Raw genomic sequence first — 12,691 nt, forward strand, 5'->3', positions numbered from 1 at the left:
ACGTGACTGCACATTAGCATACACGTTTGCAACGTCTGAACATTATCTCGGAATTCTCCATTCTAGCTGAGCTATCATCAAAGCGTAATACTACCATCACAAGATGCCATAAAACATGCGGTTACAATGACTAAGCAGTTTTTTTTTTCAAAATTGCCCCCTCAAAAAAATAAAATAAAGGTAGATTAAAGCACAGCTCCATGTACGATTTTACCACTATGACCAATCCTGAGGTAAATTTTAAAGCTTTCTCCATAATGGAGTTTTCTATATACCCAAGAACAAAACAAAAAAATTGGAATCACAGTTAAATCTGCTACTTAATAGTCAAACTACTTCTTCCAAGAAAGGCAATTTTTGGGTGGACTTGCGGTGAAACTGTAGGGTTTTCAAAGCAAGGTTGTAAAGGGCAAGACTACAGCTTAATGCTGACAAAATAAAAGCCTCCAACTGGAGTGAAGAACAGACGTTTTATTTATATATTTCATTACAAACTTAAATGGAAATGTACAAAAGTTTACCAGTGTGTAACAAACCAGCCATCTGGAAACCCTCAGCTAGCAGTCAAGCTAGCAGAGCACAGTCCCTTTTGGTATCCTTTATGTATTTTTTAATTTATTATTTTTTGTTTACGTTATGGGCTTCGGTTATAAATTGATTGTATTTGTATATACCAGTGGTGGAGAACCTATGGCACAGGTGCCAGAGGTGGCACTCAGAGCCCTCTTTGTGGGCACGCGCACCATCGCCTGAGTTTGGGCACTCAGCAGTGGCATAGTGTCAAGGGGACAAGGGGTGTGCAACGCACTGGGCACGTACCCCTGCAGGGGTGTGGCAAGGCGGTCCAGGGGAGTGACGGGGGTGTTTCAGGGCATTCCAGGGCGGGGGGGCAGACAGGGGCGTGGCAGGGGCGCAGGGCACACACGTGCTCCAGTCGCAGTTTTCCCTTGCTCCGTCCCTGGCACTCGGGTCTCTAAAAGGTTCGCCATCACTGGTATACACTGTTTGTCCTTTGTAGATTATCCCATTTCATTGTAACGAGTTGTGTATCTTAGTACCATTCAGTTTGTAAGTATAAAAATGTTATATTTTGGGGCTGGGGGGACTTCCCTGTGGACTTTTCCATTTGTTTACATTTTTGTTATCATTTTTGCAGAATGAGACTTGACGTTTCATTACGAGGTCGGCATTGAGTCCAGATTTCCGGCTAGCTAGCTTGTTCTTGTATAGACGGCAGGTTTGTGACATGCTTGTAAACTTGTGTACGTTTCCATTTGAGTTTGTAATGAAATACAGAAGTAAAAAGTCTGTTGTTATTGCACTCCAGTTGGGGGCTTTATTTTGTCAGCATTAAGTTGTAGCCCTGTGGTACAATTTTGTCCTTTGCTACCTTGTGGCTGTGTACCGCCCCCTTTTTGCTCATTATGGTGGGTTTTCAAAGCAAGCAACGTTCAAAGGTGTGAAGAGGAGATTGGAATGTTGTTCAGTTGCTACTTAACACCTGCTATGAAGTTCTGCTGTCTGTGCTATCTGTACATCTTGGGGACCTTCCAGGACTGGCCTGGTCCGGTGTGTGAAGGTTGGGCAAGAGTTCTCTTGGACACTTTCCTGTACTTTTTATCTCATTGCTTGCAAGGCCTTGAATGGAGTCTAACCCTTTCAACAAAGATCCTATCTATAGACATTCTGATTGTCTGGTCCAAGTTTGTTACAAAAGGTGGTTTGCCGTTGCCTGCCTCCTGCACCGGCATTCGTTGCTGGAGGTCTCCCATCCAAATACTTACCAGGGTCGAGGCTGAGTGCGTGACAGTCCAACATGACCCAGCAAGTTCCATGGATGAGTGGGGATTCAAACCTGGGTTTCCCAGATCCTAGTCCAAGGGTAGGGAACCTGCGGCTCTCCAGATGTTCAGGAACTACAATTCCCATCAGCCTCTGTCAGCATGGCCAATTGGCCATGCTGGTAGGGGCTGATGGGAATTGTAGTTCCTGAACATCTGGAGAGCCGCAGGTGCCCTACCCCTGTCCTAGTCCAACCCTTTACCCACCTCACCACACTGGCTCTCAGAAAACGATTGGCAGACAAAATTTAAATGAGGGGGAAAGGGATTTCAATGGGAGGGCTGGCCTCTAGCCACTATTTCTAAATCAAGTTTAAAATGCCCTTTAGCTTATATGGCGCCACAGAACATTATCACATTTACAGCAATTCTGTTTGTAATAAACAAACATATTTCACATGGTACAAAGAGCTTCAAGTGCTCAATTTTTTGTTATCCTCCCAACAGGTCAGGATTACGATCCTTTTGTTCACTACGGCTGGGTAAACATGGCTTCTTTACAAGCACCTAGCAATGAGGCAGCAAGAGAGAGCCACCGTTACTGTAATCTTAAAAGGAGTTTCCACTCTTCTGAAATTCACTAAAGCCAATGGATTTAGGACTTATGCATAACTCTGCATGCAGCTGCAATGCATGCTACAGCCAGCTCTCGATTCCCCACTGATCAAAACAGACTGAGCTAAAACTAAGCTTAGTGAAGTGTAAGGAAATGTTCAAGTGAACTCACTAAAGGCTAGAGCAGGTTGGTTGACTTTTGCCATCACGGCCGATGGAAAAAAGTTACGCAAGCCGACGAAAGAGGCTACTTAAGGCCTAGAAACTGTAAACATTCTTAAGTCATTCATTTATCAGGCCACCCCAACGCTAGGCCTTTATCAAGCTCTTTTGTCTCCATCGTTGTTTGTATAAGTTAGCAAGATTACTGGATAAGGGGCCTCAAAGTTCTGTACACTGTTGAGTAACACTGAAGAGGTTTCACTGACATTATAAAAAGCAAAAATGTATACATGACATTAGATAAAGCTGACGGTCGTATCATCAAGAACCGGGTGGGGTTTTTTTTTTAATAAAACACACTTAGAATTTGAAAGGTAAGCAGAACTCGTGTTTGGAATAAATCATGGGTCTGCAACCTGCGGCTCTCCAGATGTTCATGGACTACAACTCCCATCAGGGGCTTGGTGAGATTTGTAGTCCATGAACATCTGGAGAGCCGCAGGTTGCAGACCCCTGGGATAAATCCTCAAAACATTTTAGAATAAGGACGAACGGTGCCTTGTCTTGGCTGCTGAATAATTTTTAATCTATGCAACTAGGCAGCAGTGCCGGCTGCCTCGTGATCGCAAAACTGATGACTTCAAGAGCTCGTGCCCTCAGTAAGTGTCAAAACATGATAAGCGTGCGCATTTACCTCCCTCTTGATAGTGAGGAATGTGAGCATCGTCTTGTTTCTGAGACGTACTTTCCAAGCAACAGAAAGACAACCCCCAGAAAAACCATCACAACAGCGTTTGCGCATGGGCACACATATATGTGAGCACGCAGGCCACACCAAACGACCAGGGACTGGTGACAAATAAGAAAATCCAATCTCACTATTCGCGCTGCCAAAGTGAGCCCTTGTAGTGACTACCAAAAATTAAAAGCAACGCTTTCAGCTATTGTATTTGTATTTTATTCTGGCTAAGCAATATTGTGTGGTGGTTTTTAGAAATCAGCTTTAAAATTTATTGTATAAATGCTTTTAAAATATCTGCATAAGAGAAGCGCAAGCCGTATGATACATAAATACATTTGGAGCAATCCAGTCTAACAGCCCCAGCCAAAGGGGAGCGGCAAATCCACCAGTGGGAGTGGCATGTGGCCACACCGATGGATTTCCCCCCCCCCTTCCGGGGCCCTTGCGAATCAGGCCACGCACCATCAGCAGCTCCCCCACCCCCAGTCATGCTTGGACCACCCCTCCATCAACATACCTGTTTGCTGGCAGGCGTCCACAAGCAACACGATTTTCGGTCTGCTCTCAGGCCATGATGTGCCCGTCTCTTTCTGAGTAGCCACGCTTTTCACTGGAGGTCTCCTGCTCTTTATGTGCACCTGCGAAGGCTGCTGCTGGTTTTGAGAAGATTAGCCAAGGAATAAAGATTAGCGGGCAAGCCGGCAACTTGGTTGAAGCAAGACTTAATTGTAAGAAGGAGGCGGCCACTAATCTAGAAGGAGGAGGAGGAAGAGGAGGAGGAGTTTGTTTATACCCCACCGCTGTCTCCTGTAAGGAGACTCAAAGTGGCTCACCAGCTCCTTTCCCACAACAGACACCTTGTGAGGTGGGGCTGAGAGAGTTCTGAGAGGACTGTGACTAGCCCAAGGTTCATCTGGCAGGAATGTGGGAGTGTGGGAACACATCTGGTTCACCAGATAAGCCTCTGCCACTCAGGTGGAGGCGTGGGGAATCAAACCTGGTTCTCCAGATTAGAATCCACCTGCTCTTCACCACCACACCACTACACAGTAAGGAGTGCTGCAAAAATGACAGGCATCCCCTTCTGTTGACAATACCTAGTCAATACGGATTATGGAAAATAATCTGCAAAAGCATGAGCCACCATGCTGACTTTAGATGGTTGGCATGCAGGCGAATACATAAACCGTAGACATAACACTTTGAAACACAAGTTTGGAAATCAGAGTGACCGATTGCAAAACGCTTTCAATCACACGCAAGTGCAGCGTCCTTCCAGGCAACCTAAGTGCCAAGATGTTGTGGCTACCAAGTCAGCCGCCTCCAGTTCCATCTTTACACACAGTTGCCTGGGGAGAAATCCAATGGAAACCAACCAGATCTAAAAAGCCAGCATGGGGTAGTGCTTAAGAGCAAGTGGATTCTAATCTGGAGAACCGGGTTTGATTCCCCACTCCTCCACTGTAAGGTTGGAGTGTTTGTGTAGTCCGACCTTGGAAAGGTTCTCGCCGGAGGTTTTTGGCTTAACGCCAGGGAAGGAGAATTTCATTGTTTTGGTTGTCTTTCACTTGCTTGCTTGCCTGATGTGAAACTCTGTGTGAAATCCTGCCTTGTTTATACTCTTTTGGCGGGAGCCTGTCTGTTGCCCTGTATAAGCGTTTGTGTGACATCTGTATAAGCGTTTGTGTGAGTTCTCGCATTGCCTGTTTCCGACTAAGAATGCCAGCTCAATAAAGAACTTAACACGGTTGCTTTTGACTGGACTTTACTGGTTCGTTGAGTGGTAGAGGCTTATCTGGTGAACTGGGCTAGTCACAGTCCCAACTCTCTCTGCCCCACCTATCTCCCAAGGTGTCTGTTGTGGAAAGAGGAAGGAAAAGGAGCTTGTAAGCCACCTTGAGTCTCCTTACAGGAGAGAAAGGCGGGGTATAAATCCAAACTCTTTTTTTTCTTCTTCTTCTTCTAAAAGCACCTAATCGGAGACACAGAGTGCAGCCACAGAGTGCAATGAGAGGTTATTCTAGATATGTCTTTAATGTCTTATTTCAGAAGCCACCAACAATTAGCAAGCTATTTACGCTGTTTCTCTTCTTAGTCAATTAACTTACTTTTTGCACGACTGGTCCCCGGGTGGCACTTCTGCTCCTCTGCCTACACAATGGAAAACCCTGACTCGGCTGCGTCGGACGATCTGCGCATTCTGCAGCGACAGTGCTCAGAGCGCTTGCTGTCTGGAAGGGTGCTGAGTACGGCGCTGGGAACGGGTGGTAGAAGCCCATGACCTGAGCGCACGGCGCTGGCATCAGTTGGTAATAGGTGTATTCAGCTGACACAGGCGGCTGGGCTGACACAATGGGGTAAGCGAGGTACGGGCCGGTGGAGTTCTGGTTCGGTTGTTGCCACCTGATGTCATTATTGTACAGGGGAAGTTGCCTGAAAAAGCCAAACAGGTCAAGAGCAGAAATGTTATCTGTCAGCTACGCATGTAACATTTTCATTTCATTTCATTTTTCACTTCAATTATATTTGTACCCCGCCATATCCCCGAGGGGCTCAGGGCGGCTAACAACATGATAAACAATATGTTTCGACAATATAACAGTAATAAAACAGTAACAGTAATACAATAAGTAAGACTAAATAGAACCAATTTCAGATGGCGACTTGGCATTTCAGGCTATGCAACTTCAAAGAACAAAAACAGCAGCATTAACAGACAAGTCAGGTATCAACTAAATCCATACAATATCTAATACATTAATAGAAATCAATACATTAGCAACGTCAGAGTAGTAACAATCAAGTAGAAATACATGGACACATTTCCAACCAAATGTTTCCAACGCATCAATATATAAACTTCATGACAATGCATAACCAATAAACTGATTTAAGCCACAAGGCAAAACGATAACAGTACAATATACAATATAATACAATAACAATACTATCTAGTCCGGCATCCTGTCTAGTCATTGACCCTGGAGGCCCAACAACAGGAAGTAGATGCCAAGGCCTTTGATAACCTTTGGCTCTGGCAAACAGAGCTTGTCTGCTTGTGAATACAGGGGCTCTCTTTAGTCACTATGTTTGATAGCCACTGATAGATTTCTCCTCCATGATTCTATCTAATCCCCTTTTAAACCCATCTATGCCTGTGAGCATCAGTATCTCCTCAGGCAGCAGTGAGTTCCACATCTAAATATAAAGTAGTATTTCTTTTTGTCAGCCTTGTTCTGGAAGTAGAGAGCCTATTTCCCCACCCCCCGCTACCAGGTTTTATAGATTAAAAAGGCAAAACAAATGTGGAGACTAAAAGGAGAGAAGAAGAAGAGTTTTGGATTTATATTGCCCCCTTTCTCTCCTGTAAGGAGACTCAAAGGGATTTACAATCTCCTTTCCCTTCTCCCCCTCCCCCTGCAACAACAAACACCCTGTGAGTTGGGTGGGGCTGAGAGAGCTACGAGGAACTGTGACTAGCCCAAGGTCACCCAGCTGGCCTGTGTTGGAGTGCACAAGCTAATCTGGTTCCCCAGATAAGCCTCCACAGCTCGAGTGGCAGAGCGGGGAATCAAACCCTGTTCTCCAGATTAGAGTGCACCTGCTCTTAACCACGACACCACACTGGTGGAATAAACGATGTCCAACAATTCCCACAGAGAATTAAGACAGATGAGGATCACTAAATAACAAGGAACAGAGACCTTCTCCGGTCACTACGTTATCTGACTGCTACTCAGCCCCACTCCAGACATAATTATTCAGAGGTAAGCCCCACAGAGCCCACTGGGGCTTATTCCCAAAGAGGCATGAACAAGATGATAGCCTTCATGCTGAAGCCCAAAACCATCCAAGGGTTCCAGGAAACACAGAAGGGATTCTCTCACAGTTCAAGCTAAGCAAACATACATCTGCCAAGTAACAGACCCTGTTAGTATTTGAAATCTTCCTCCGTGGAATACGTTCATTACCTATTGGACTGGTTTTCCTGAACAAACGGATAGCAGGTAATCAGGTAGCTGGGAATAGGAGTTGGTTCCACGCCAGTAACGCTTCCTCCGTCATTGGGCAGCGCCACGGGCATCATGAGTGAATCCGGACCCTTCTTCTGAGGAATGAATGGTTCTACCTCTGCAGACAGTTTCACATTCTTCAAGGGAGAGGAAGAAAACAAAACAAGGCTTTATCAAACACAGCAAGGAGAACGAAACAGACAAACTGCATCCGCGCCGTTTTTCTGAATCACGACATTTTCGCAAAACCAACTTCACATTTGAGCGTACAGATTATTCCCCCTCCAAAATAACCATCAGACGCCTGGAGACCAGGTTTTATGAGAAAAGCCTGAAAGGCTTGAAAATGTTTAATATGGAGAAGAGGAGGTTGAGCGGGGACACAGTGGCTCTCTTTAAGTATGTGAAGGGCTGTCACTCAGGCCTCTTCCGCACATGCAGAATAATGCACTTTCAATCCACTTTCACCATGGTTTGAAAAGTGGATTTTGCTATTCCGCACAGCAAAATCCAGTCGCAAAGTGCGCTGAAAGTGGATTGAAAGTGCATTATTCTGCACGTGCGGAAGGGGCCTTAGAGGAGGGCAGGGAGCTGTTCCTGTCAGCAGCGGAGGATAGGACTTGCAACAACAGGTATAAATTATGGGGAGAAAGGTTCTAACTAGATATTAGGAAAAGCCCAGCAGTCTTTAAGCACAATTGGAACAAACACTTGCCTGAGATGCTCTAGGCCACAGGTGTCAAACTCACAGTCCTCCAGATGTTATGGACTACAGTTCCCATCATCCCCTGCCAGCACACTGCTGGCAGGGGATGATGGGAACTGTAGTCAATAACATTTGGAGGGCCGCGAGTTTGACACCCGTGCTCTATGCTGATCGTACATTGAGCAGGGGTTGGACTCGACGGCCTGCATGGCGCCTTCCAACTCTGAATCTATCCTAAAGACCAGCTACGCTAGAGTCGGAGGAGCTCACTGGCTGCGTAGGTTGCAAAGGGTTTCTCTTTTTTTTCTGCTGCTCGCTTCCTCCTCTGTGGTCTTTTTATCATAATAGGATCATAATCCTGAAATTAGCAAGGGCCATTACATATCCCCAGCTTTAATCGTAGCCACGTCCTAGGTACCAGCACTCGCCGGGCCTCGACCAGACGATAAGCCTCCCCATCAAAAAAAGTCAAAGCCAACTGTTATATATCACACTTCAAAAAAAAACAACACCTTTATTTCTATTAGAAACAAAAATTCCAAGTATACAATTACAGACTCATTACAGACCATGTAATAAATGTACATTAAAATCTAGAACACCCTGACCACACTTTCTTCGTTTTGTCCTAAATTTATGCAATTTGGACCCAACTTTTTTCTTAAGGCCGTGACTTTGGCAGGCCTTGACCTTCTCCATTCCAAACTGAATTACCTCCTGAATAATCAGGATCCCATGTTACTAGAAATAGTGGCCAACTTCCTGATTAATTCTCTGAATTAATCTTTTGGGGTCTCCTTTCTGTTTATATATTTTTTTTTTCTGTATACCTTGGGCATTCTCTCCAGTGCTCCTCCCCTGTTTGTTTTTATTTGGCGGTTTTCTTTTGATGCCTAATAAAGGTTTCTGATCAATCGATCTAACTGAAACCTACAGCCCGCCCCCGACAGATACCTGAACGAAGGTTTCCCATTCCCAAACCTTCCCAAATTCTAAATCTGCGGTTCCATTTTCTCCTACAAATGCCAGTGTCCGTTGCTGCACATGCAGAGGTGGGATCCAGCAGGTTCTCGCAGGTTCCCAAGAGTAGGTTACTAATTATGTGTGTGTGCCGAGAGGGGGTTACTAATTGGTGATTTTGCCACCTGATTTTTGCCTTAGTTATGCCCCTCCTCTCAGCAGTAGCGCACAGAACGTAAAGCAGTCTAGCAGGAGGTGCACCGGCGTGCGTGGCAGCCTGCGCCTGCGTGCATTCGTTTCCTGCCCAAGGACCAGTGCAGCGGCTGCGTCCTTGCCACAGCCCCTCCCGGGAATGCCCCGCCCCCGGGAATGCCCAGCCATGCCCCTGTTGTGCCCCGCCCAGCCCCAATGGCGCTACGCCACAGTTTGAATCCCACCACCATGGGAACCTGTTACTAAAATGTTTGGATCCCACCACTGTGCACATCCTCATGCCCGATATATTGCACAACGGTATCTTCACAGTAACGAAGTATGCAAGCGTACACTGCACATTTTGTTAACGCGAAAGTGTTACTTTGCCAGACAGCTTGTATGCTCAGTCCTGCTCCGATGCCTAACGTGACCCTGAATTGCAGACGAAGATTTCCACAGGAAGGAGACGGATGTGGAAAGTTTTCAGGGCCTTAATTTTTGCAAGCGGAACAGCCCGTCACGTAAAATGCTGACCGCACCCACGGTCTTTCAAAAGCCAGGACAAAGGACTGCAATACAAGTTCTTTCATTCATTTGCAGGGTACAAACAGAAAACACGACTGAGGTTGAAGGTGTTATCTAGAGACTTAATTATCGACTTAAGTCAACTGCATGAGCCAATCTAAATGATATCACCTCTCAGGAGTAGGAGGAATTTTTTTAAACAGGCAATGCTGTAACCTACTTCCACAATACTTATTAATGCAAAAACGCAGCCATGTTCATCCCTACCGATACAAGTCACTCCCTTCCCAGATCAGTTACCTGTCACTTTACCAAATGCAATCTCTGAAGTGGTGGTTCTGAATAACGTGCATTTCTGTCATCCACGCAGCTGGCGCAGATTGCACAGTTATATATATCCCCCTTGTGAAACATCTCCCAAATACAAGGGTAGAAAATATATGCTATCTAGGGAGTGGTTATGGGAGTAGCCACACAGAAACAACCACCACATAACTCAAGGGTAACTTGTGCAACAGCAAGGTAGAAATTCCAAGACAAGGAAATATTTTGCTATGGGTGAATTTGGAAGATGGAAATAGACTCAACTGCATTCTAGGCATACTGCGGCTGCCGCATGCAAACTTTTTTCCTAATTCTTCTTATGAATAGTGTTGACAGCAGAGCCGAAAAACATGTCTGCTGAAACAAAAAATATATATGCTGCATTGTACTGGACCACTGGTATAAGAGTTTGGCAATTTTAAAGTGACTAAATCCCACTGTCTTCAACTATAGCCAGAAGCCCCTTCCGCACATGCAGAATAACGCACTTTCAATCCACTTTCACCATTGTTTGCAAGTGGATTTTGTCTATAAATCAAACAAGCAGATAAGTAAACGGTAGTTGCATCTGAGGTTTGAGACAGCCATCTCACACTAAACAGAAAGCCCTTGTTATTACAGCCAGACATAAATGAAGCAGTAGTAATTGATTGCAGCCTTGCCCGTTGATTTAGCACAATCAAAAGTCAAACATGTAATTAGGGTTTATTAAAAAAAAGAAAAGAAAGTGTGATAGAAAGATGAGTGTGTCGCTTTTCCTACATGCAGACAAAAAATATAACCAAGCGTAAAAGTAGGAAAAGCTTGATAGTCTATGCTATCTAGTTGAACAAAAGGTCGTTGCTGCGTTAGAAAAACCTGCAGGTCTCGAAGAGCGTCCTTAAACAATTTCGCTTCGAATTGAAATCCCATCTTTCGATTCAGAGGCGAGTGTCCTACGCCATTTGCAAGCAACAAGAACATCCCTCTGTCGCCTCTTCTCCCAGTGTAGATTAAAAGGGGTTGGTCCCGTCCTTCAAAGCACTGTATATATCACATACATTTTGGTGGTGCTACATTTAAAACAGCATGTCCTACTGCAGTGGTGGCGAACCTATGGCACGGGTGCCAGAGGTGGCACTCAGAGCCCTCTCTGTGGGCACTCGCAGAGTGCCCCCCCCCCCCATCTAGGCTGACCTAGGCTGCTGGGCTCGATTATTAGCATTAAACCTAAGACCTAGTTTTGGGGAAGCAGTGTAGGTAACCCTGTTAAGTGCTGTTAAACCCCACTGATTTTCATGCAAAGAACTAAAGCGCAATCCTTTACCTGGGAGTAAGCTCGGTTGCTGGCAATGGGGCTCGCTTCTGAGTAAACCCTCCTAGGGTCGTGATTCACCCATTTGAAGCGTTGCACAGTTGCTTCACCAAGCTTACTCCCAAAATGCTAACGCTTGGCGCTTTTCTGAATAATGGCAAATCCATGTTTTCACTAAAACGAAAACCTCAGTATTCAGGTTAAATTGCTGTGTTGGCACTTTGCGATAATTAAATGAGTTTTGGTTTGCAGTTTGGGCACTCGGTCTCAAAAAGGTTCGCTATCACTGTCCTACTGTCCTCGTGAAAGGTTTCTTTTCAAACAAGCCCCCCCACCCCACCCCAGGAAATAATTGAATGCCGTTTTTTTCCTGTAGTTCAACAGAATTTATGCAATGGCTGATGATATACATTTCCTTCAGACAATTACAATTCTTCCAAGACATCACTGATGAAGAAGGTGCCTTTGTTTTCCACATAAAAGCCTCTGTATTCTTCAGCAGCTGCAGGGACAGAAGATGACACCGGCAGGAACAGGCTGGTAAACTTGGGCCTTATAGTTACAGCACTGTGTTTAATCTTCAAACTACAATCTACCAACAACAAACACACGCACACACAAAACCCTTGTAATGGACATTCATTATTACCCATTAAAACAGAAGCCTGTGCTGTTCTTCGGGTGGCCAAAGGCACCTGATGTACCTAACACAAGGCAGATATGTACATATTGTGTTTCAAATACATGATAGACAGCAGCTTTTACATGGGCGGACAGCTAAAAAGGAGCACTGATAAATGTGAGCTTCTCTTTGTCTTTAAGCAACTTGTATGTTTGGTTGTTGTGGGTTTTCTGGGCTGTGTGGCCGTGATCTGGTAGATCTTGTTCCTAACATTTCACCTGCATCTGTGGCTGGCATCTTCAGAGGTGTATCACAGAGGGAAGTCTATTACACATTATGTCCATGCTGGCAGCCCCAGTTGGCCATGCTGGCAGGGGCTGATGGGAATTGTAGTCCATGAACATCTGGAGCTCCATAGGTTGGCCACCCCTGAATCGTATTCTACTTATTTATTATTATTATTATTTTATTCGATTTTTATACCGCCCCATCCCCGAGGGGCTCTGGTACTTGCAATGTAAAGGAACTTTGCCAATGAGTATGAAATATTAGGGACTTTATCCTCAAACACCTTTTTTTTTTTTTGCTTTTCCTTTGAAAGAAAATAGCAAAAGGAAGAGATGCTCCAAGAATTTCAGCATGGTTCAGGGAAGAGGGAGCCCTTCAGAACACAAATTACTGCAATGGTGGCACCTTGAATTAAGCCCAGAAATAGATACTTAACCGATAAAACTGTTCCAAAACTGGTGCCA

General features: G+C 45.1%; 1 protein-coding gene across 2 annotated transcripts in view; it reads right to left on the bottom strand.

The window, feature by feature from the left end:
* SECISBP2L (SECIS binding protein 2 like) overlaps positions 1-12,691 on the bottom strand; it is a 43,817-nt gene that overhangs the window by 22,828 nt on the left and 8,298 nt on the right. Inside the window, exons 2-4 of one of the 2 annotated variants that reach the window (XM_048481897.1) lie at positions 7,272-7,450; positions 5,409-5,733; positions 3,818-3,953 (exon numbers count right to left, since the gene is read on the bottom strand). In XM_048481897.1, the coding sequence (XP_048337854.1) occupies positions 3,818-3,953; positions 5,409-5,733; positions 7,272-7,450 (640 nt within the window). The remainder of the gene's footprint in view (positions 1-3,817; positions 3,954-5,408; positions 5,734-7,271; positions 7,451-12,691) is intronic. The other variant, XM_048481898.1, reaches the window with a different exon arrangement.

Source organism: Sphaerodactylus townsendi, linkage group LG17, assembly GCF_021028975.2.
Source record: "Sphaerodactylus townsendi isolate TG3544 linkage group LG17, MPM_Stown_v2.3, whole genome shotgun sequence".
NCBI classification, from domain to species: Eukaryota; Metazoa; Chordata; class Lepidosauria; order Squamata; family Sphaerodactylidae; genus Sphaerodactylus; species Sphaerodactylus townsendi.